The 22,854-nt window shown below is 35.6% G+C and overlaps 2 protein-coding genes across 3 annotated transcripts; one reads left to right on the top strand and one right to left on the bottom strand.

Moving 5' to 3' along the window:
- The first annotated feature begins 2,616 nt into the window (after positions 1 to 2,616).
- LOC131003335 (protein BRASSINAZOLE-RESISTANT 1-like) lies at positions 2,617 to 4,861 on the top strand. The gene is made up of 2 exons (XM_057929858.1): positions 2,617 to 3,208; positions 3,775 to 4,861. Exons 1-2 carry the CDS (start codon positions 2,915 to 2,917, stop codon positions 4,465 to 4,467), a joined length of 987 nt encoding a protein of 328 aa, XP_057785841.1. The 5' UTR covers positions 2,617 to 2,914; the 3' UTR covers positions 4,468 to 4,861.
- A 9,710-nt stretch (positions 4,862 to 14,571) lies between these two features.
- On the bottom strand, positions 14,572 to 21,177 carry LOC131003334 (lysophospholipid acyltransferase LPEAT1-like). Of its 2 annotated transcripts, XM_057929857.1 has the most exons (9): positions 20,517 to 21,177; positions 19,126 to 19,245; positions 18,971 to 19,008; positions 18,357 to 18,421; positions 17,530 to 17,598; positions 16,371 to 16,504; positions 15,797 to 15,937; positions 15,390 to 15,453; positions 14,572 to 15,056 (listed from the first exon to the last, which is right to left on the bottom strand). In XM_057929857.1, exons 1-9 carry the CDS (start codon positions 21,006 to 21,008, stop codon positions 15,037 to 15,039), a joined length of 1,143 nt encoding a protein of 380 aa, XP_057785840.1. In that variant the 5' UTR covers positions 21,009 to 21,177; the 3' UTR covers positions 14,572 to 15,036. The 2 variants fall into 2 exon arrangements, with proteins under 2 accessions (XP_057785840.1, XP_057785839.1); XM_057929856.1 differs by lacking the exon at positions 14,572 to 15,056 and having other exon boundaries at positions 15,166 to 15,453.
- Between the last annotated feature and the right edge of the window lie 1,677 nt (positions 21,178 to 22,854).

Below are 22,854 nucleotides of genomic sequence, written 5' to 3'. Positions count from 1 at the left end.
TGAGGAGAATGATGAATGTTTGAGGTATTTGTTGATATATATATAGAGGTGCTATAAGAATAAAAAAAAAAAGCCAACGAATACAAAAAAAACGGATAGAAAAAAACGGCTACTGCCGATTTTTTTTTTTTTTTTTCAATTTTCCTTTTTTTTTTTGGTTTGAAAAGGGGCGCGTGTAAACACACCCCCTCCTTCGCTCCCACAGCAGCCGAGTAAGTTCCATCGCCCCAGCGTTGGTGATGCTCTAAGTTGATTAATTTTGTTAGATGGAATGACTTTTCACTTTATTCACTCTACTCACTTATTATCAAACACACTTTAAACACTAACTTTTTAAATTTTGTATCGAAATAAAATTGATCAACTTAAATAGGATGGATGAAGTATATAGTTAATTATGAGAAAATAGAAAGACAATAGTACGATGTTTCATATGGCAGAAGGTCATTTATAATTTATAACATTAATTTCAATGAATTTTAATTTGCAGCTTCAACATCAATATATTGTGTATGTTATGAACTTTGAGAAGTGATTAATTATGACCCATTTAAAATTGTACGGCGCTAGAAATGCCACAATGGCATTGGAGCTATAGTGGTAGTTGTTCTTTGTGAAATTATACCTGGAACGATGACTATTCCCCATGCAATTAGAATCATACTGCAACAATGCTAATTTTCAGACATGATTTTGATCACATTGGTGGTTTGATGATGAAAGATCTACCATTAGAAATCTCCTCTAATTTAAAATATATTAGGCTCTAATTTCATAGTAATTGGTCTTCGTTTTAGGTGCAATTTTTGCTAAGATTGAACAATTATCTGTCCCAATTTTGGTGTGATTATGACATTTCTACGCCGAATTTGTTTAAATAAATCATAGAAATAAATTGAAATTCTACAAACTGAAATTCGTATAAAATTTAGATTATAAACTATAATTAGTCATAGTAAATGTGATAGATATCTTCTTCTTATTTAAATATTACTTCTGATTTATACATATATGTTTAATTTCACATAAATTCGCCTCACAATTGACAGGGACATAATAAATTCTAAATCTTATTAAAAAAAAGCCGATGATTATTTGCATGCTTTAGAGTCCTCTAATCATCTTGGGGAGCGTTCTCTCTTATGGAGAATGGTGGAATATAATATATATTTTCTTAATTTTTTCATTATTTTCACACATTTTTTCATTAAAAAAATTTATTGGGTAGGAGGAAATCTTTTTCCGCACAGCCCATTTTTCCATTTTTTTCACTCAAATTCATGATAATTTTATCACAAGTTATAGATGTGATATTATTTTCACATATTGCATATTTTATGATCTTTCAATTTTATCATCAAAATTTATATATAATTTAATTCATCTCTCTATATTTCTCTCTCTCTCTCTCTCTCCATAATATTTTCATAGTATTATATTTTTCCACCAAATAGAATACTTATGAGATAAAAAGAGTGGGGACTATTAAAATGTGATAAAAAATTCATTATTTTTTTTCTATCTTTTTTTTTCATGATAAACTTAAAAAAAAAAAACCCGCACCCTTAGTTGTTTTAATAACAGTTTGATTTATTAATAAGATTATGTGCATTACATACACATACGCACATAAACGCACCAACAAAGAATCTATATTTAAAAAAAATCAAATATTTACACAAATTTATGCTAGAAATTTCACAATTTTTGATTCGATTTTGATTTTTGATATAATAATAATAATAATAATAATAATAATAATAATAATAATTTATAGCAAAATAAACACGCCCGTATTTTTATGATAGTGGGAAAAATGAAGTGATTTATTCCCTCCGTCCTGCTAAACTTGAACAATTTCTTTTCGGTACGAATTTTAAGGAGTTGATATGTTGTATGTTAAGTGTGGTAGGTGAAAAAGTGAATAAAAGATAAAAAAAAATTGCCATATAAAGAAACTACTCAAATTTCATAGGACAATTAAAAAAAAATACTGTTCAAGATTCGCGGGACGAAAATAATAATTTTTTCCACATTCACATTCACGAAAGGAGATTGTATAGAGGTCAAAATGATGTTGTCGAAGTGTATGGAGCGTGTCATTTTATTACAAATTAAAAAAATACTACTTTCAATAGTTTATATACTTTTTTTTTGACAAAATAATTTATACTTATCGAAAATCGTAATTGGGTGGAGCAATTTACCCTCTTTTAACAATAAATCTATGCAGCCACATTGTGGCTGCCCACACACTAATATAATAAGGAGAATCTTGATTTATTTTATTTATTTTTTTAAATAAAAATAGGATTTAGTTATTTTATTATATTCTCTATATTGTACTTATTTTTTTAATTTTTTTTTGCATTTTTTTATTTTTAATTTATTTTTAAATAAAAATAAAAAAGTTACCAAAAAATTGCAAAAAAATTACTATAATGTAGAGAATATGATAAAATGACTAAATCTTATTTTTATTTTAAAAAATAAGTTAAATAAATTAAATTATTTTCTACTTAAGTAAATTGTGGGCAGCCACAATGTGGCTGTTTAGCATTACTCTTTAAATTAATCTGAGTAAAATAAGCCTGTGACCCAGAGTTCCAATACGCTGAATTGCAGGGCAACATTCCTTCAATTATTGCTTTATCTCTGTAAATAAAAGTAGAAGGAAAAAAAAAAGCAAAAAGAAAAACATGCACATTAATATCATGATATGAACACAATCACACACAGACACGCACAGAAACACACACTGCGATTCTTCCACACTTGGCAAAGCTAATTCCTCTTCAGCATTGCATTCCCCAAAACGCAACTTCCACCTCTACCCTTTAAACTTCTCTTCCATCACTCCTAAACATTCATACTCGTGCAGATCTAGAGAGAGAGAGAGAGCGAGGGGGCTAAAATGATGTGGGAAGCTGGAGGATCAACAGCGTCGTCGTCAGCCGCCGGTGGTGCCGGCGGAGCGGGCGTCGGAGACGGCGGCGGCTCGGGGAGGAGGAAGCCCTCCTGGAGAGAGAGAGAGAACAACAGGAGGAGAGAGAGGAGGAGGAGGGCGATTGCAGCTAAGATTTATACAGGGTTGAGGGCGCAGGGGAATTACAATCTGCCAAAGCACTGTGACAACAATGAAGTTCTCAAAGCTCTCTGCAATGAAGCTGGTTGGGTTGTTGAGCCTGATGGCACTACCTATCGCAAGGTAATTTTCCCTCTGTTTTTTTTTTTTTAAGCGAAAAAAAAAATGCTTTAGTTTTTGTTTGATTTTGCTCTGGGTTCCTTATGGCTGTTGATGATCGGAAACTTTAGGCTTTTGCTTGATTTTGTTTGGATCTGTTAATTGGGATCTTTATTATGCTGTTTCTACATAAAGATTGATTTTTTTCCCCAATGAAAGGTTTGTAAAGAGGGTTTCCATTTCATTTCTTCCATTACTTTCTAGATAATTTTTTGATCGAAAATGGAATATACAGTTGAAAATAGTCATGGATCTAGCCCTAAATGTTTGCATGCCATACATGAGTAATTCCTCTTCAATTTCTAGTACTTTGGAAGTACATTTTTGCTTATAGAGAAGTTTAGAAGCAGGTTAATTACAAAAATTAGTAATTTCTGGTTAATTGAGGCTTGATGGTGAGCATTTACAATCTCCTATTTTGAGCATTACCAATTAATCTGCCCATTTCCATATTTGTTATATAATTTAGAGGTAATGTGTAAGATTGTTTGGGTGTTAATTTGATTGACTGAATTGGATTAATGATATAGGGATGCAAGCCAATCCCAATGGAAATAGGAGGCACCTCAACCAATATTACTCCAAGTTCTTCAAGAAATCCAAGCCCACCATCTTCCTATTTTGCCAGTCCCATTCCTTCATACCAACCAAGCCCTTCGTCCTCGTCTTTCCCCAGCCCGTCCCGCCTTGATGGCAATGCTTCGTCACACCCATTCGCCTTCCTCCTTAACTCGTTCCCTTCGTCTCTGCCTCCTCTCCGAATATCCAACAGTGCCCCTGTTACCCCACCCCTCTCCTCCCCAACAAGAGTTCCCAAACAAACTTTTAATTTGGAGACTCTTGCAAAAGAATCCATGTCTGCCTTGAACATACCCTTCTTCGCTGCTTCTGCCCCGGCCAGCCCAACTCGTGTCCAACGCTTCACTCCAGCTACCATTCCAGAGTGTGATGAGTCCGACACCTCCACTGTTGATTCTGGCCGTTGGATGAACTTCCAAGCCTATACAAATGCTGCCAACATGGTCCCTACTTCTCCTACCTTCAATCTTGTGAAACCTGTGGTTCAACCCATTCCTTCCAAGGATGCCATGTCGGATAAGGGCAAGGGTGCAGAGTTTGACTTTGAGAATATGGCAGTGAAGCCGTGGGAAGGTGAGAGGATCCACGAGGTGGGGATGGACGATCTTGAGCTCACCCTTGGAAGTGGAAATACTCGCATTTAAGGCATTGATCCGAAGCTTTATAGATTTGAGGTTCGTTCGTAGCATCCTTGCTCTTGCTGCAGGCTTAAGAAGTGGCATGCCTAGCTTCTGCTCAAGTATTAGTTTCCATGGAAGACTCTGATTCGGAGATGAACGTTGGCCCATGAAGCTCGAATTGGTTTGTCTTTAGGTTTGAATTATTCATTCATGTTGTTTCTGTCTGGCCTTTTATCTGAGCTTTTTACGCTTTTAGCTATTATTATTGGCCCCATTTTAAGTTGCTTGGGGTCTATTACATGTAGATATTTTTGCTCATTTTTTCGATTGTGATCAAGATTATTATAGACTAGTAGGAGTATTCCTCCATGTGTGAACTATTTGATGTTTCTTCTTAATCAAAGATTAGTTTCTTCAATGTTTTGAGCAGTGTGCAACGACTCAATCTTGATGAACAGGGGATTTCAGAGCATTTTCCTCTTTGTACTCTACAAAAATGTGATGCAAGATTTGATTACATTTCATGATTCTTTGCAGCATCAATAAGAAGAGGCGATTTGATTGATTATTTTATGAAACATAAATGACTTGAGTTAGATTGAAAGTATATATATGTGGTTAGTGGCCCCAGACAAGGTGGTCTTGGCAATAATCCAGTGTATAAAATAAAATATCAAATTCAAGAATTCAAAGATTGGATTTGTAAAGATGATGTGTTTTGTTTTTTGAAGGGGTGTATATTGTTATTAGAGCGTAATATGTGGGCTTTGTCACATGTAGTGCTCGATGAATGATTATGGTGTTGGTCTACTTGTCATGAAAAGAAATAGATGCATTATTAGCTCATGCTCATGTTTTTTGTCTTTGGTCAACCAATGATAAGTCACCACATTTATCCGCACAAAACGGACTTTTATGAAGCCAAAATGATTAAATGTGATCGTGCTCGGGATTAGGGTCATCCGAAGTGTGATGATGTTGGCTTGATTTTGATTTTGGAGGTCAATCAAAATTAGTTAAGACATGACTTATAAAGTGTATATTTTTGATGAGGGAAATTTATCCTCATTCGTTATCCAAAGTATGCACTTACCACATATTCACATTGAGAGAGTCTCTTGTATGGAAGACCGTACTTGTGCGCATCGGGGCTCCACGTACACATCCGATCGATGGATCGGGGGGCTCCGATCCGATTTGCCGTGACCATCGCGTTTTTTCTCGTTTAATTATATTACACAAAATATTCTTATTAATAATAAATGATATTTTTATTAATAATAAATGGAGTAATACTTTTATCAATAATAAATAAAATCATGCATAATAAGCATGATATAAATTGATACTTTTCTTAATAACAAATTGTACTTTTTTTTAAATGCAAATGATACTTCAGAAATGATATTTTTTATAAAAGTAAATGATCCATTATAAATTAGAGTTAATATACAAAATTATCCATTTTCATATAACAAAAATAAAAGGTATCCATAAAGATTAACCAATTATTGTGTAAGAAAACAAATTTCCAATACTTCAGGCGGGGGGTTAGAGTTCTGTGGCCGCCCTAGGTTGTGTAGTGGCGGAGATGCAGGAGCGGATGCAGGAGGGGGCCAGCGGGAGAAAGAGGCCGAATGAATTGAAGGCTAAAATTAATTAATCTTTTACAGTCAAAGTCGACCATGAATTTGAAGCTCATCCTCGCTGCAATAGCAATTCCACAAATCGCAATGGTGATCTCCATCACTGTCGCCTCTGTCCGCCGCCAGTACCAAGCTCGTATGATGTCCTCTCCGTCGCCGACCGAATCTGCCTCGTTGGAGCCATCGGGCCTTAGAGCTTGGTACAAGTTTAAGTTTAAAATTATAAATTTAAATAGTATAAATTGGCAGTTAACCGACGGTTAACGCCGATTGAAGATTCAAAAGTTTCAGGCCCGTAACCAATCCTTGTTTCGGGGGATTCTGGTTCAAGTCAGCCCAAACGTCAATAATTTCGGATCAGAATCGTTGACCACAGACCACCGTTGACCACAAGCCGGTTTCGGTTAGCCTGCCAACACTAAAAAATACTGATCCTACCATTAAACCATCCCTAGTGTAACAACTCATAGGGTCTATTTGTTTGTCACAAATTCTATCCTAAAAAGGTAATCTAATTCTAGTATTTGATTGAATTTTTATTATAAAAGAAAAATAATAAAAATCTTAAAAACAAAAAAATGGTGCAACTTTCCACGATTCAAATTCTCTAATTTTCTCTTAGATATTTTTTTTCCCATTTTCAGTTTTATTACCTACTTGTGTGTTTAATATCCGGAAATCAGCAAATCATACAAATAGGAAAAAAAAAAAAAGGAGAGTTGAGGGTGGGCTTAAGCCAACCCCAGTTTTGAGGTGGCTCCGCCCCTGATTGTTTCTTCAATTATTTTTTAAGAATAATATTTTTAATTAAGTATTACTTTCCTGCTAATCTGATGAGTCCATAAATTATTCTCATTTTTTTTGGTAGAAGAAGAAATGCAACTTGTATTAAGTGAAACAGACCAATCTTGACAAGTAAAAAGTTTTTTTTTTTGAGGCAAAAATAAAAAATACTAGTTCTTACACTTAATAGTTCTCGAGTAAAAAACAAGATAAAATATGGAGGTATAATTTTTGGGCCCATAATATTTGGGCACTGGGCGCCCTCAAAAGCGGCCCTTAAAATTGCTTTGCAAAATAACTACCGATTTGCCTCGTTGTCGCTCAATAAGTAGTAACAAAACCACCATTAACAAGATTCTTTTTTAATTTGGGAAATGAGGGGATTAAGATTCCTACTTGATCAATTTCAAAAAAAAAAAAAAAAGATTCCTACTCGATCACTTATTCTTATAAGAGAGAGGAAAAACCACTTAATTACAATGCTATGGTGTTATACTATCAAAATTTTAATTTGAGTGATAAGACATTATTGATAAAATAACTTAATTTAATTATATATTTGATTTGCATGATTCGATCGTGATGAATAATTTCATCCCCACTTTAATTATCAATTTGATTGATTATTTATCACTATGAAATTGTGTGAGTCATTTAATAATTCTTCAAAGGAATCTATACGTCCATCAAATCAAACGTTCGCATATTTGTATATGTAACTTTTTTCTTTCTTTATACCTCATCATTATTTATTATTCGTAATGTTTTGTTTTTAAAACCAAAGGAAGTTGTTGTTGTTGTTAATAAGAGCAAGAATAAAACATATGGAAAAGACAAAAGAAGGTGTAATTGTGATGAGCGAGCAGGCGTGGTTTATTTTCCAGGTCGGACGTTGGATTTGTTGCAGCTGCATACATTGTATCTCACTATGTTTAGCAATTATCATTTATTGTATGTCGCAAACATTTCAATAAACCAACACACAATATTGGACATACGCGATCGACACCTCGACGCCATTATTACATATTTCGCTTTCTCAACGGTTAAACTACTGAATATATATATAGGACAAAGTTCAATAGAAAAATAAATGTTTGCAAAGAAAGGAGAAATAATCTCCGTCATTGATCATGATCCATCGAACGGTCAATAATTAAGATTAAATTTCGCATTCAGATTTTTTATGAACATATCGATAATTGTGTTGAATGTATCCAGGTTTCGAACCCAAAAAGTCTCAAACGTTCAATAAAATTATTGGTATGTTCAACCGCATTACTGACATATTCAATGTTTCTTAATTTCTTGTATAAGCTCCTTTTCTTGTAGAACCTAACCCTATATATATATATATATATATATATATATATATATAGGGGGCGGTTATTCAATAAACCACCCTTATTTTAAGAATTACGAACCAGCAAAAATGCATGAATTTTATGTATAACACGCATGAATAAACTGTATAAAGGCATGAATTGCGAAAAATAATGTTTTGCTACCTTTGGGATTCGAACTCAGGACCATGAATTTATCCAACAAGGTGATGAATCAACCGTAGATCTTGATGATCTAAGGGCTGAAAATGGTTCCTAATTTATATTTTAAGAAGCGTTCTTATTTTAGCCTTCCCCTATATATATATATATATATATATATATATATATATATATATATATATATATATATATAGGGGTGGGCTACCATGAGAGCACATTTTAAAATAAGAAATAAAATCAATTTTTAATGTATGAATTTTATGTAGATTACGTATGAATTCGCTGTATAAATGTATGAATTGTGAAAAATAAATTTTTGCTACCTTTGGGATTCGAACTCAGGACCATTAATTCATCCAACAGGATTACGAATCAACCGTAGATCTTGATGATCTAAGGGCTGAAAATGATTCTTATTTTATATCTTAAGAAATGCTCTTATTTTAGCCATCCCCTATATATATATATATATATATATATATATATATAAGGGCTACAGTGAAAGCACCTCTTAAAATAAGAAATAAGAACTAGAAAAAATGTATGAATTTTATGTAGAACACGTATGAATTCGTTGTATAAAGGTATGAATTGCAAAAAATAAATTTTTGTTACCTTTGGGATCGGAACTCAGGATAATAAAAAGTGATGAATTTAATTATCATAAAAAAAAAAATTCTTCTTTTAAATACATCCTTTTTTTTCTCTCTTTTTCTATAAAAAAAAATCACCACTTCTCATTCCTTTTTTTTCCCCCTCCAAGAAGGGATAATATTATCTCTCCATTTTGGTGTGATAATATTATCTCTCTTTGAAGTGAAAATGATGAATGAGAAACGGTGAATTTTGTCTTTTGTAAAAAATGAGGGAAATAAAGATGGAATTTAAAGGGGAAATTTTTTGTTATTGCTCTTTTTCCCATAATAAATTTATCAATCAAAGAGAACGGATCCTAAATATATATAGAGTATCTTTTAGCACGAGTATTAATAAAAAAATTATTCGGTGTATTAATAGTAGAGAAATAGTCTCACATTAGGGATATTGTTAAGTTAATTATGGATAAATAAGTGTAAGTTATAATTATAAATTTTCATGTGTTGGGTAATGTTCAAAAATAAAAAAGTAGATATATTTAGAGGATTTTAGGGGACGGGGGAGTAAAACATTTTGCATTTATAAAGGACGTACAAAAGAGTGAGGTAAGGTTTAAAGTTTGTAGGAAAAATTCTAAATCCTGATAAAATTCCAAAACCTTGGAAATGATGATGCTCATCTACTTTAATAGTTCTCAACTTACTTGTTAGGAAGTTGGTTTTTCATAGGTACTTCGTTGAGAGGAAACTCGAAGTTTAGTACGAGCTGTGAAGTGCATAAAGAAATGCAATTGATCACTACTTAACTTATTTTTCAACTAGCCTGGATCAATTAATCAACCTAGCTCACATATTCGGCGTCTGGCAAGATTATCTGATAATTTGAGCTTTCAAATTGAAAGTGACGTCTCACCAATCATCAACGCACAGATTTTCAACGAATCACATGCGATGATTATGAACAAATTATATATTTTTCCTTACATTCTAGACAAAAACTCTTGTAATCCTAAGCCTAGTCCCAAGCAAATTGATCTTGTTATTCTGCTTTTATTGTAACAATTTGCTCATAGTTAGAAAAAATCCTTCCTACACCTACCCCTTTATAAGAAGTTAGGTTTGCATTAGAAAGATAGAAAGCAAGGAAGCGGCGAGATGGTTTACCCGTGGTTTAGTTCAAGTTATGAACTAAATGATTGGCTTGCAGTCATAAAACAATGAATCATAAGGTAAATTGGATTCCTGTTGAATGAGGATTGTAGACATAAAAGCAATTTACTTCGAACTAGGTCAAACTTTATGTATTTTACTTTCACTACTATTATCTTGAATATTAGTATTAAATTGTCATTAGCAAACACACAATCACGACAAACATCTCATCAACATACTTTGTCAATTGACTCAATCGACTGACCTAAACTAAATTGATAAATTTGCATTAGATTATAAGTATTTCAGTAAGGTTTTTGTTAATCAAAGCTGAGTAAGTAATCCACCAAATTCGGCATACAATATCATATTCTCTAAATTATACTCCCTCCGTCCCAATATTCAAGTCCCGTATTCCTTTTTGGGCCGTCCCAATATTCAAGTCCCCTTTCCTTTTTTAGCATTAATTAGGATACAATTAATACATTTAATTATGTCTCTCTCTCCTAACCCACCTGCCTCTCTCTCTCTCTCTCTCTCTCTCTCTCTCTCTCTCTCTCTCCTCACTTCTCTCTCTCTCCCTCTCTCTCTCTCTCCTCACTTCTCTTTTCTCTCTCAAATCGTCACCTCTCCCCTCTCTCAAATCGCCTTCTTCCACCGCCTCCAACAACTTCACCTTCCATCCGCCTTCTTCCACCGCCTCGCACCTCCAGCGCCAATCGCCTTCGCCACCATCCTCACGCCTCCGCCACCATCTTCCTGCACCGCCTCCACCTTCCTCCTGCTCCGCGGGCTCCAACGCCGCCTCTGCCATCCGCCTCCGGCTCTCGCCCACCACCTCTTGCCGTCGGCCGTTGCAGAGAGGAAATTGAAAGATTTCCATTTTTGGTTGTTTCGCCCAAAACGATTAGGGCTCGCCTCCACCCTTTCAGTTATTTTTGTTGTTTTAATTTCAGAAATTGAAAGATTTTCATTTTTTTGATTTCTCTGTGGTGGTGTTTTGATTTCCGTTCACTGTTCTGGCGGCTACGGTGGTCCGGTGGTGTGGTTCAGAAATTATGGTGGTGCGGTGGTGCACAGGCGGTGGCGTGGCAGTGCACAAGCGGTGGTGCGGCAGTGTTAATGAGCCTGAGACCCATAATTAAAGTAACATTAACTTTTTCAAATATACCATTTAACTCTTAATTTTAGTCTCCTAAATACCCGTGCCCAAAAGAAAGGGGACTTGATTAACGGGACGGAGGGAGTATTTTTTACTGTTTATTTTGTTGAGTATCGTTAAATGATGTTAAGAATTACAATAAAAAATACTCCCTCCGTCCACCAAAAATATGCCACAATTTCTTTTTTCGTCCGTCCACAAAAAATATGCCACATCCATTTTTAGTAGTAGGGTCCACACCATTCCACTCACATTTAAAGTGGGACCCTTACTCCACTACCAACTTCACTCACATTTTATTAAAACCCGTGCCGAAAGTAAAGTGGCATATTTTTGGTGGACGGAGGGAGTAGTAGATAGTTTTTTGGGGATGTTTCCGCCCCGAGACATTAGGCGATCGCACTTCTGATCTGACCCACACTCCTAGTTGATTGTGATTGGTTTTTTGCACTATATTTTTCCTATAACTGTTTAGTAGAGAACATTACTAATGTTGAGTGAAAGAAATTGAAGGCAAACCTTTGTGAACTGATTATGCTATGAAGTCTATAAAAGAATTAGATTGTGATTAAGGCTGTGTTTACTTTGATGAATAAATTTATCTATGGAAAATGATAGATAACAAAAATATATGTCTTTAAATGTCTTTTTTTTTTCTTCCACATTTTACACAAAAGAGAAGTTCACAATTTTTCCTTCCTTATTTTCACTTCAAGGATGGATAATATTATCCCTCAATTTTTTGAGGGATAATATTATCCATCTTTGAAGTGAAAATAAGGAAGGAAAAATACTTTTGTGTCAAATGTTGAAAAAGAAAGGAGACATTTAAAAGCATAAATTTTTGTTATACATCATTTTCCATGGATAATTTTATCCATCAAAGTAAACGCAGCCTAAGAAGATTGCTATTTTTAAAGAAAAACTAAAGGAATACTTGTTTGAAAAATTAAGAATTTACACTTGGAGCTTGTTTGAAAAATCTGGGGACTGGTTAGAAAATATTGGGTTAAAAATGTGAAGGGTTTTAAAGAAGAGGGACACACACACACACACACACACACACACACACATATATATATATATATATATATATAGGTATGTCAGTGGGTGGGTATTACCCGGACCAGAACCAGAACCGTTCATTACCCGTTGAGCTATAAAGCAACGGTTCTGGTTCTGGTTCTAGACCCGACCCATTTAGACCCAAAACCTGACGGGTCAGATCCGACCCGACCCGTTTGTTATGGGTCCGATCCGACCTGACCTGTTTTGCCGCCACCCCCACCCCCCCCCCCCCCCCCCCCCCCCCAATTTTTTTTTTTTAATTTTTCCTTCCCAATCCCACCCCATCCCCACCACCCCCACCCACCCCTCCAACCCCCACCCCCCCCACCCAAAATTTTTTTATTTATTTTTATTTTTTAAAAAAATTTTCCTCCCCAATCCCACCCCAGCCCCGCCACCCCCACCCCCCCCCCCAAAAAAAACTTTTTTTTAAAATTTTTCCTCCCCAATCCCGCCCCAGCCCCGCCACCTCCATCCACCCCCCACCCCTCCACCAATTTTTTTGTTTTTTTTTTTAAATTCCTCCCCAATCCCACCCCAGCCCCGCCACTCCCACCCACCCCCCACCCCAATTTTTTTTAAATAATTTTCTCTGCAATCCCACCTCTTCCACCCCCCACCCCTACCCAAAAAAAAAAATTAATTTTTTTCCCCATCCCCACCCATCCACCAACCCCCTCCCCTTCCCTCCCTTTTTTTTAAATTTTTCTCCCCACCCCTTTATGGGTCAAGAATTTGATTGAACAATGAAAACGGCGTGCATCATTTTGTAATTTTTTGTTATCGTTTATTAAATAGTTCGATCTATTACATTAGAAATTATGTAACAAAAGTGCAAGTGTTGATCGAAAGCTATAGAGCCGAACGACATAAATATAATTTTAAAAAATGGGGGAGGGGTTGCGGTCGGTGGGGTTGGGGTTGGGCTGGGTAGAAAATTTTAAAAAAATAAAAAAAAATAATTTTTTTGGAAAGGGGGATGGGGAGAAAATTTAAAAATAAAATAAAATTTTGGGGGGTGGGGGTGGGGTGGGTAGGGGTGAGGGCGGTGGGGAGAAAAATTTCAAAAACAAAATTGGGGGGTGGGGGGGGGATTAGGGGGGTGGGGTGGGTGGGGGTGGAATTGGGGAGGAAAAATTTTAAAAAAAAATTAAAATTTTTTTTTGGGGGGGGGGGGGGGGGTGGGGGTTGGGGGGTGGGTGGGTGGGGGTGGCGGGGCTGGGGTGGGATTGGGGAGGAAAAATTTTAAAAGAAAATTAAAAAAAAAATTGCAGGGGTCGGGGTGGGTGGGGTGGGTGGGGGTGGCGGGGCTGGGGTGGGGTTGGGGAGAATTTTTCTTAAAAGAAATTAAAAAAAAATTGGGGTGGGGGTGGGGATTGGGGGGGGGGGTGGGGTGGCGGCTGGCGTGGGATTGGGGAGGAAAAAAAAATTTGGACTTGGTGTATGAGTTACTGGGTATTATTGGGTCCATGGGTCTTATTTGGCCCATGGGTAATTAACCTACCCGGACCATTTGAGTTTATCACTCAATGGTCCGGATCTGGTCCGGATCCAATAATTAACGGGTGGTTCCAAATCCAGAATCAGAATAATTTTAATGGTTCTGGTTCGGGTAATACCCACACACTGACATCCCTATATATATATATATATATATATATATATATATATATTCTCTTTTGGAGCTTATAAGATATTATAAGAGCTTAATAAGATGTAATTTCTTAAAAATTTATAAATTATCAAAGTGTTTGAATAATTAAGCTTATAAGCTCAGATAAACAGCCTCTCATATGCATGCAAACTAAAGTTTGGTCACAGTCATGAGCTCATGTTTTAATTTTGGTCGTAGATGCTATCTTTACATATGAAGGGACGACGTTTATTCCCATACTATTTGTGTTGGTTAGTTGAGCTTTTTGTATTTTACAAATTTGATTTTCATTCTTGTATTAGGAATGACACTCATTCAAGTTGTTTGAGGCGTGGCTGCACCCCAATCTGACACCTGTCGAGACTCGACGAGGACGTGGGAACATCTACATATCCTTCAATTTACAAATGTCAAGATGTCCTCTGTATTCTCAATCATTCAACAATTATCAGAATTCCTACAAATGGGTTAACGAACATAACATTACTGCTAAAGCCTGCCTCTTCATATATACATTCATATATTTCAAGGGTAAAATGATAACAATATCCAACGAAGCAAATGATAAAACATGGTCATCACTAAATAAACTATCATAACATAATCCTCAGTTTGATATACACTTTGGGAGACTAAACTAAGATTCTATAACAGTTCAATCTTCAAATCCGGCAACCTAAACAAGTAGAAGTAGGTGTTAGAGATAATAAAAGAATGAGTTTTCCCGGCTATATACAAATCTGCTCTAATTTACGTCGCAAGAATGAAATACTGGAACCTTCGCATTCTAAGACCAAGACTCAAAAAAGTCTACTGCGTCTGAGTTTTCAAAAGTAATGCTGCCTAATATATGAAACAAAGAGAGCATAGAGAAAATCCCACCAAAGCTGCAGCAGTAAAAAAAGGTTTCTGGAGAATATTTAGAGATCATATAGACGACCGTTGATTTCTTCTATCTGCATTAGTTTTCACTTTTATGGGTCAAAAAGTACATTCATTATATGAATATATACACGTCGAACTCGGGTTATCTTTCACATAATAAACCTGCAGGAACAACCAAAGAGATCCATTCAGATTAGCCACATTTTTAACCAAAGGCTTCCAGGGCAATCAATTATTCCTACGCCATGCATGCAAAGCAGATAAAGGAGAGTTATTCAAATCGAGAAGCATTATAACATCTCATTCAGACCATCATTTTGTGTATAAATAGTTACAGAGCTCAACATAATTGTAATGGATTCTGGCTCCAGGTAAGTCTCCGGCAGCCTAAATTTTATTCGTTAGCAAATCAATGGACTAGCTACACATTCACAGCAAGACGATGAATTTATCAATCGTCTTTCTGATGCAAAACAGTAGGCATACTAATATTACCATTAAGAGCAGCATGATAAACTCGTTTCTCTGCTAATCCAATATCTGAAAGAACCAGATTGCCCTGCAACATAAGAGCAACAGGAAATTCCTTTCAGATAAATGTAGTAAACGGCAGCCACAGTATCACAAAAACTGGGCCTCGATTTTCAGTTTTCTACAGCTTGCAGTTCATAAGCTTCTCCCTATTAAGAAATAGATTTTTTTATTACATATGATGTAGTCAATAGATTACTAAACATCATGTTATTTGGTCCAGGAATAGTGGAAGCCCAATTCATCAATGCAAGACAAATGACAGAGTGGACTCTAGAAAATGAATTTCATGTGATTCCAAAGGCAACCAATTGATGCAAATTTTCACACCTAATAATTATAGCTAAAAGCGACATTCAGAAAATAGGTACCTCATGAGCCATCAGCTGTCTCACATTTTCTGCATAAAGCTTGGGATCTTCCTTTTCTTGTTCTGAGGGGTGATAAACTGGTAACTTCTTCACTTCAATGTAATTCACGAACTGGCATAGAAGAAGAATCACATGGCGCATCTGTGAAAGATATAAATTATCAGCACATTAATTGAATTATTACGCAGACAAGTTAGAGGAATTTCTTGGTCATTAGTGAACAGCTACAAAAGTTCAGTACAAAAACCAATCTTTGTGATTTCCAGAATCTATGTTTATGATTGTAGGGTAAGTGGGTAACCATTGAAGTACATAAGGAAAACTGTAAAGAATGATGTATGATCTGCAAGTAGTTTTATGAAAAGGAGGCCAATTAACTCAAGATTGTCCAGCAAAAATAACATGCCAATCTCATACAGATTGAGGGAATGAAAACAGTAACAAATTATCCCATTAACTCAAATTGAACAGAAGAACTTTCTACCATGGCAAATACTAGAGCACATGTAGTGAAGAAAATGTCACTGAGAGAACTAAACAATGAATTCTAACAGAGTACGATATAACAACTCACCCCAGATATAGAGTCCCATGCGGGACTGAATCTCTGGTAGGGATATCTTAAAATGACAGGAACTACTGGAGCCTTTGCCAAAAATGCACCAGTCTTGAATGGGAGGAGGTAGTCGCCATTTGTGGTTGTGCCTTCTGTTAAAACACAAAAGACTAGTTAGACAAACTAGAGACTCTTTTAACTAGAACTAGTACGTCTACGTCCGCGTCCGCCCGTGCGATATACGGCGAGCATCAAAATTGAACGATATTTTAAATAAATAAATATAAATATTAAACAAAATCAAAATATAAGCATATGCGAATTATTTAAAACAAAAATCCACATCAATTAATCAATGAAGAACCTAAATCTAGAATTATTTTTCAACTCTGTATTTTTAATAGTTGAAATACCGATTAAATTTTATTAATTGATAATGAGTACAAGTATATAAATTCATCAAAAATCAAAAGCAGTATAAATGATAATTAGTACTCCGTTTTCTATCATATAGATATTTCAAGATGTACAAACCATCTATTTGCAGTATATTTTTTGAATGAACATTAAAATCATATTTATTCAGTCATTTTTTTTAAAATACAAATTTCAAAAATAAAGTTCATTCGGCCTTCGGGACATCCAATGGATGAACACATGCTCTATGTTATATATATAATAATAAATCAAAATCCTAAAATACATAATAAACATGTTAAAATTATGAATTTGAATTCTATAAACAAACCAATGTAAGAGGTCAAATTAATGACTATTCAAACCAATTTAAATTTTATAAAAACTGTAACTTTGTCAAATATATAAATTATACTACTAACCTTATGTAAATAATTAAATCGGACTTATTTTTTTATGCAGTAAAATATTATCTAAGAAATTTAGCTACACTCATTATGTCTATATGATTTTCCAATGGGATTTATTTTATGATGCTACCCTTTGCTTCGTCCCAGTATACCCCAGAGAAAAATAATGCTATTAATATGCATTTTATTAACATTAAATCACAAAGAACTGTTGTTAGAAAATTTATCTCTACTTCTCACTAGCAACTCATTCTTTAATGGCATGGGTCCGAGTGATTAACGAAGCTAACATATAATAGTCAGGGAAGGGTGCAAAACCCAGAAGGTATAAATGTCATCACAAAGATAACCTGGGAAAAGCAGCATCTTCGGAGCAAATTTATTTTGATGAGCTTCTTGAACTCTTTCAGTGATAACACCTGCAAACAGCAAAGACACATTAAGTAGAAAATAGTTGGATCCAATCTAGTAAGGCAGAGAATGTGCCCGTTACACAGCAGGTTTTCACATGTTCACATAAATAATTGTTAAGTTCTGTTTTGGAAGTGCTCGTGTGTTGGTAGAGTGGTTAACACTGAGGCCAAAAGTCTTTAAAATTTAACTGTTAATTACCAAAAAATAAAAATAAAAAAGTTTCTGTTTTGGAGGAAACTATCCATTTCGGGAACTAGAATAGGCTATGTTGACTTGAACTGAACTGATGAACAACTTTTACTCTTAAGGGTTGAATCTAATACTCCCTCTGTCCCACATTTTAGTATCCATTTGAGAATGGCACGGGTCTTAATAAAGTGGTTGAGTGTGCTGTGAGTGGAATAAATAAGGGTCCCACCTTTATGAGAGTGTTAAAGTAATTAAAGTGGATTAAGGGGCCCACATTTTATAGGGTTGTATGGAGTACTTTTACTAAAAATAGAAATGGATACTAAATTGTGGGATGGACTAAAATGGAAAGATGGATACTAAAATGTGGGACGGATGGAGTAGTAAATAATTGTGTAGTTTACATAGGTGTCTTTTTTTATTTTTCTAGACAAATAAAGCTCACATAATAAAATAGCATTCTATCTCACAAATTGATTTATTGTTCCTAATTTCAGCCATCCCAAGATGACTTCCTTTTAGTTAATCATCTATAGGCCAAATTATTTACTTTGTGCAGCGAAAGAAAATTTACCTGAAACCCCTTTGAAGTCCGATGACTTCAATTCACGCTGCACATAGACACAACCGAGACACTTGCTGTAATGAGAAAATAATAAGGTAAATAGTTACACCTGTGATATGCACCTTGGAAGAAGATATGGGTTCACACATGAGAAAAGAAAGTGGCTGAGAAAGATTTATGCTTGAATAAATAAACTTATCCTGCTCCGTTAAGATGTCAGAGTAAAAATTGTTGCATTGTTGCAATGGAAATGACAGTGTTAACACGCATGTTATATTGTGGAAAATGACAAAAACAACAACCGGAGTACCCCCAAATAATAAATTCCAAGGAAAATAATCTAAAAGTGGGACAAAAAGGCACTTACTGGTTCCTAATGGGTTGATAAAATGATTATTCATGCAGAAATCCAAAAGACACTCAAATTCCTATATCTTAAAACCCAAAATAATGGAACTCAATAATTTGATAGATCAAATTATCAATTTTGAGTTGAAACATGTCACAATGAACAGCACATGGAACATGGCGTCCTTGGGTTTCATTTGTATTTTTCTAATAAATACATATTGGAGAAGCAGAAAAAAGGTTTGTCTATGATGTATTGAAGTATACGAACCCACCTTACAAGACCGATAAGAGGAAGTTTAGCCACAGATCTCTTCAGCAGCAAATTAACATAATCAACAAAGAAGACAATAGACATGTTAGCATCACATCAAGTTAAATATGCCTCTAAAAGGCATACATATTACGATAACAGCAAGTGTTAACTCACCTTGGCAACAAAGCTTGGGAAAGAGGAAGACATATGATATAATATATCTAAGTAAGATATATGGTTCGATACAATAGCTCCATATCCTTCCAACGCTTCTGATTCATTCCTATCTGCAGACTGAAAAAATTGAAAAATGCACGAGGCAAATCAAGAATATCACATAACTAGACATATTCTTCGAATCTTCAGGAAGCAAAATCATAAAATAAGCTGCAAGTAACCCAATCAGTAAAGAATATGGTCTACTAATCAAATATGATATATACATATTATAATATCATCTCTATATGTAAACTCATTCTAAAGAGAAATACTGGTAAAGGGTATCCTGAATAAAATACGGCAACCTTAAGTGCTAATCATCGAACAGAGTCCACAGCTCAAGTATTGAAAATCTCACAGCCTTTTCAAGAGTGTATTACAAACTTCAGCCACCTCATCACCAAATATGTCAGTGAAATGCTAAATCTTACATTTAACCCCTTTTGAGTTCAATAATATATGGCCAAAGTAGGCAGATTCTCCATAAACTGAAATGACAACTTAATCCTACATTCAACTAGCCACTAATTAGCTGACTGTGCTGCCTAAGTACATCCCTCTTTTTATATGTTTGCCTCATAAATGGAAGTTAGTTTTTTGGTATCAATTCCTCAATGATTGCCCGAAAAATTGAATGATAATAAGGTTGGTTGGAGATGATGTTACATGGTATTCCAAAGAAAAAGAGACATAAGGAAATGTGATGACTAATTCTTAAATTAAAGTATCATGAATTATGATCCTCTATACATGCCTGCTACCCTATAAATAGGATACCTATTCTATCATAATCAGTAACCTTGACGAGTTCTTGCTAATTGACTGTCAGTCGGACCACAAGGACACCTAGAGAAAGAACTGATTTCCAGCGAATGGAATGTATCCTCTTCCCTGGAACATTATCCGCATGCCCCGTATGCAAGGCAGGGAAGTGATCTCTTTGTTCATTTTTGAGCAAACTCATTCCCATCTCAGAAAATGCCTTGGATTGTTTAGTACTTCTGGAATGCTGAAACAAAATTTAGGCATTTTTTTAGCTTTTCTAGCCAGGGCTATATCTAAAGCTAGTACTAATATATTTCATCCAATGCCATTTCACTCATCTCATTTACCCATTCATTAAACTCATCGTGTCATTTTCACTATCACATGGAGCCAATTATACCTCAAGCCACAAATCCTACGTGAGGCAGGCAAACACAAGCAATCAACTCGCCTCATGCACTCTCAGATGCATCAAAACACTTCAGGAAATACCCAAATTCATCAGAAAAAATAATTCAATCTAAAGTAATACCAACTAAACAGCAGCAAAAAGGAAGGAAGAAGAAAAAAAAATGAAGTACCTCAGTGTTGAGCTCTCCATCAACCTCACGACCCCCACTCTTATCAGAAATCCAATAGAAGCCGAAAACGAAGAGCAAAACCCTCGACAAAAACCTACCGCTCCGCAGAATCACGGCCCTCCGCCAGCCACCCATGTGGGCGTAATCCTCCTGCTCATCCTCCGTATTTGGAGCTAGAAACGCCGTGCAGAAGCGACAGATCACGTAATAGACCACCAGAATCGCCGTCCCGGCCGCCACTCTCACCGGCAGCAGAGACATGAGTGCAAATCCGAGTAGAAACTTCTCGACCCACGGCAGCTCCCCCCGCCCCATTGGCCCGTATACGTCGTAGCGGACGTAGGGGGCGTACTTTTTGTCCAGCTCCTCGATGCTGGTGCTCTGGCTGGACGCCGGGTTCTCGGATTCGGGTTTGAGGAGCGGGCGGGCATCGGATTCGGGTTGCGGGGCAGCCTGTGGATGAGCATTAAGCTCTTTGAGCTCGGATTCCATTATCTTAATCAGTCGTAATCAAGAAAGAAATAATTTTTCTTTCTTTTTAGTTTGGAATTGGTTTAAGGGGATTTCAGCGGGCAGCCATTGTTGGTTGTGATGTGGAGAAGAGAAATTGTGCGATGATTCAGTTGGGATTTGGGGCAAAGGAGTTGGCGCGTGGAGTGGAACATGCGTGAGGGGTTTTATAGGAGTTGTGCCAGGACACGTGCACTACTTCATGTTTACGGCGGAGTGGGGCCTCCAGCCTTTTGTTTCTCTCATTTTATTTCTTTTTCCTTTTTACAATTCTCTATTCATTGTCTGCGCTGGGCAAGGAAAACCAGATTAAAGTCGGATCTCTTGCTCTTATCGGATGATATCTTATTCCACAATGTTATTTTCAATAAATATATGCAGCCACATTGTGGCCACCCACACACTAGTATAATAAGGAAAATCTTAATTTATTTAATTTATTTTTTAAAATAAAAATAGGATTTAGTTATTTTACTATATTCTCTACATTGTACTTATTTTTTTTAATTTTTTTTTGCATTTTCTATTTTTAATTTATTTTTAATAAAAATAAGAAAGTTACCAAAAAATTACAAAAAAATAATTACAATGTAGAGAATATAATAAAATAACTAAATCTTATTTTTATTTTAAAAAATAAATTAAATAAATCAAGATTTTTCTTATTATACTAGTGTGTGGGTGGCCACAATGTGACTATTTAGCATTACTCTTTTATTTTATTTTATTTTTTAATACGAAACAAATCATTTTAAAGATGATGGATTTGAATTTGAAAACTATTAATTATTTTATTAATTTAAGATTTTAATTAGTACTTCCTCCGTCCCAGTTTTTAGTATCCAATTTTTCTTTTTTGGCCGTCCCACATTTTGGTATCCATTTCTATTTTTAGTAAAAGTAGGTGGGGCCTTTACTCTACTTTAATTATTTTAACTCTCACATAAAATGTAGGACCCTTATTTCACTGACAACACATCAATCACTTTATTAAAATCCGTGCCGTTCTGAACTGGATACCAAAAGTCGAGACGGAGGGAGTACTATTTATCATAAAAATAATATTACTTCATCCGTCCCATAAAAACATACATAGTACTCCCTCCGTCCCACTCCAATAGGCTCATTTTCCTTTTTGGAATGTCTCACTCCAATATGCTCATTTTCCTTTTTGGGTAAAAAAGTTGTACTTAATTAGTGTGGATCACACCACTTTACTACCACTTTCCTACTAAAAAGTAAGTTTTCTTAATCTCCTTGCCCAAAAGAAGTGAGCTTATTGGAGTGGGACGGAGGGAGTATAAGATAACATGAGTTTTAAGAAAGGGTTAATGGTTCTTTTTACCCATTCTCAAAGATAAAAAAATAAAAAATACCACTATAAAAGAAAACTATAAAAACTACTCATTTTGAGCTTGAAAGGACAAAGCTACCCTTACTTAATTCATGAAAAATATTGAAATCGCGAACTTTGCTTGACATACTCGACTAATGCACGTCGAGCATGTCCACTACAAAAAAATGCGCAAATACCGACGGCATTTGCCGTCAGTAATCGTGAGGCGGCCATCGAAAAAATGAATACCGGCGACGGGTTACCGCCGATAATTTCCTCGGCGGTGATTCGTTTACCGGCGGCAAACGATCGCCGCCGGTGAATGTCGTTGTTGATCGGCAGAGCTTCGTCGGACTTTTACCGGCGGCGGTGGCCGCAGGTGATTAGCGGCGGCGCATTGCCGTTGATAATGTTGACCGGACGGCGGTGGCACCGCTTGTCGAATGTGGTGGAGTAATACCGGCGGCAGAGGCCGCCGGTGATTAGCGGCGG

The sequence above is a fragment of the Salvia miltiorrhiza genome, unplaced genomic scaffold, assembly GCF_028751815.1.
Source record: "Salvia miltiorrhiza cultivar Shanhuang (shh) unplaced genomic scaffold, IMPLAD_Smil_shh original_scaffold_190, whole genome shotgun sequence".
In the NCBI taxonomy this organism is placed as follows: domain Eukaryota; kingdom Viridiplantae; phylum Streptophyta; class Magnoliopsida; order Lamiales; family Lamiaceae; genus Salvia; species Salvia miltiorrhiza.
This window is presented reverse-complemented; position numbering and strand designations above follow the sequence as displayed.

Excerpts from the sequence above, each read along its gene's own strand:
- LOC131003335 (XM_057929858.1), top strand. The coding sequence starts at position 2,915 with ATGATGTGGGAAGCTGGAGGATCAACAGCGTCGTCGTCAGCCGCCGGT. Across the intron at positions 3,209-3,774 it reads ATGGCACTACCTATCGCAAG|GGATGCAAGCCAATCCCAAT; the intron begins GTAATTTTCCCT and ends TTAATGATATAG.
- LOC131003334 (XM_057929856.1), bottom strand. The coding sequence starts at position 21,008 with ATGGAATCCGAGCTCAAAGAGCTTAATGCTCATCCACAGGCTGCCCCG. Across the intron at positions 15,938-16,370 it reads CATGGGACTCTATATCTGGG|ATGCGCCATGTGATTCTTCT; the intron begins GTGAGTTGTTAT and ends TATCTTTCACAG. Across the intron at positions 15,454-15,796 it reads GACAGCTGATGGCTCATGAG|GGCAATCTGGTTCTTTCAGA; the intron begins GTACCTATTTTC and ends CTTATGTTGCAG.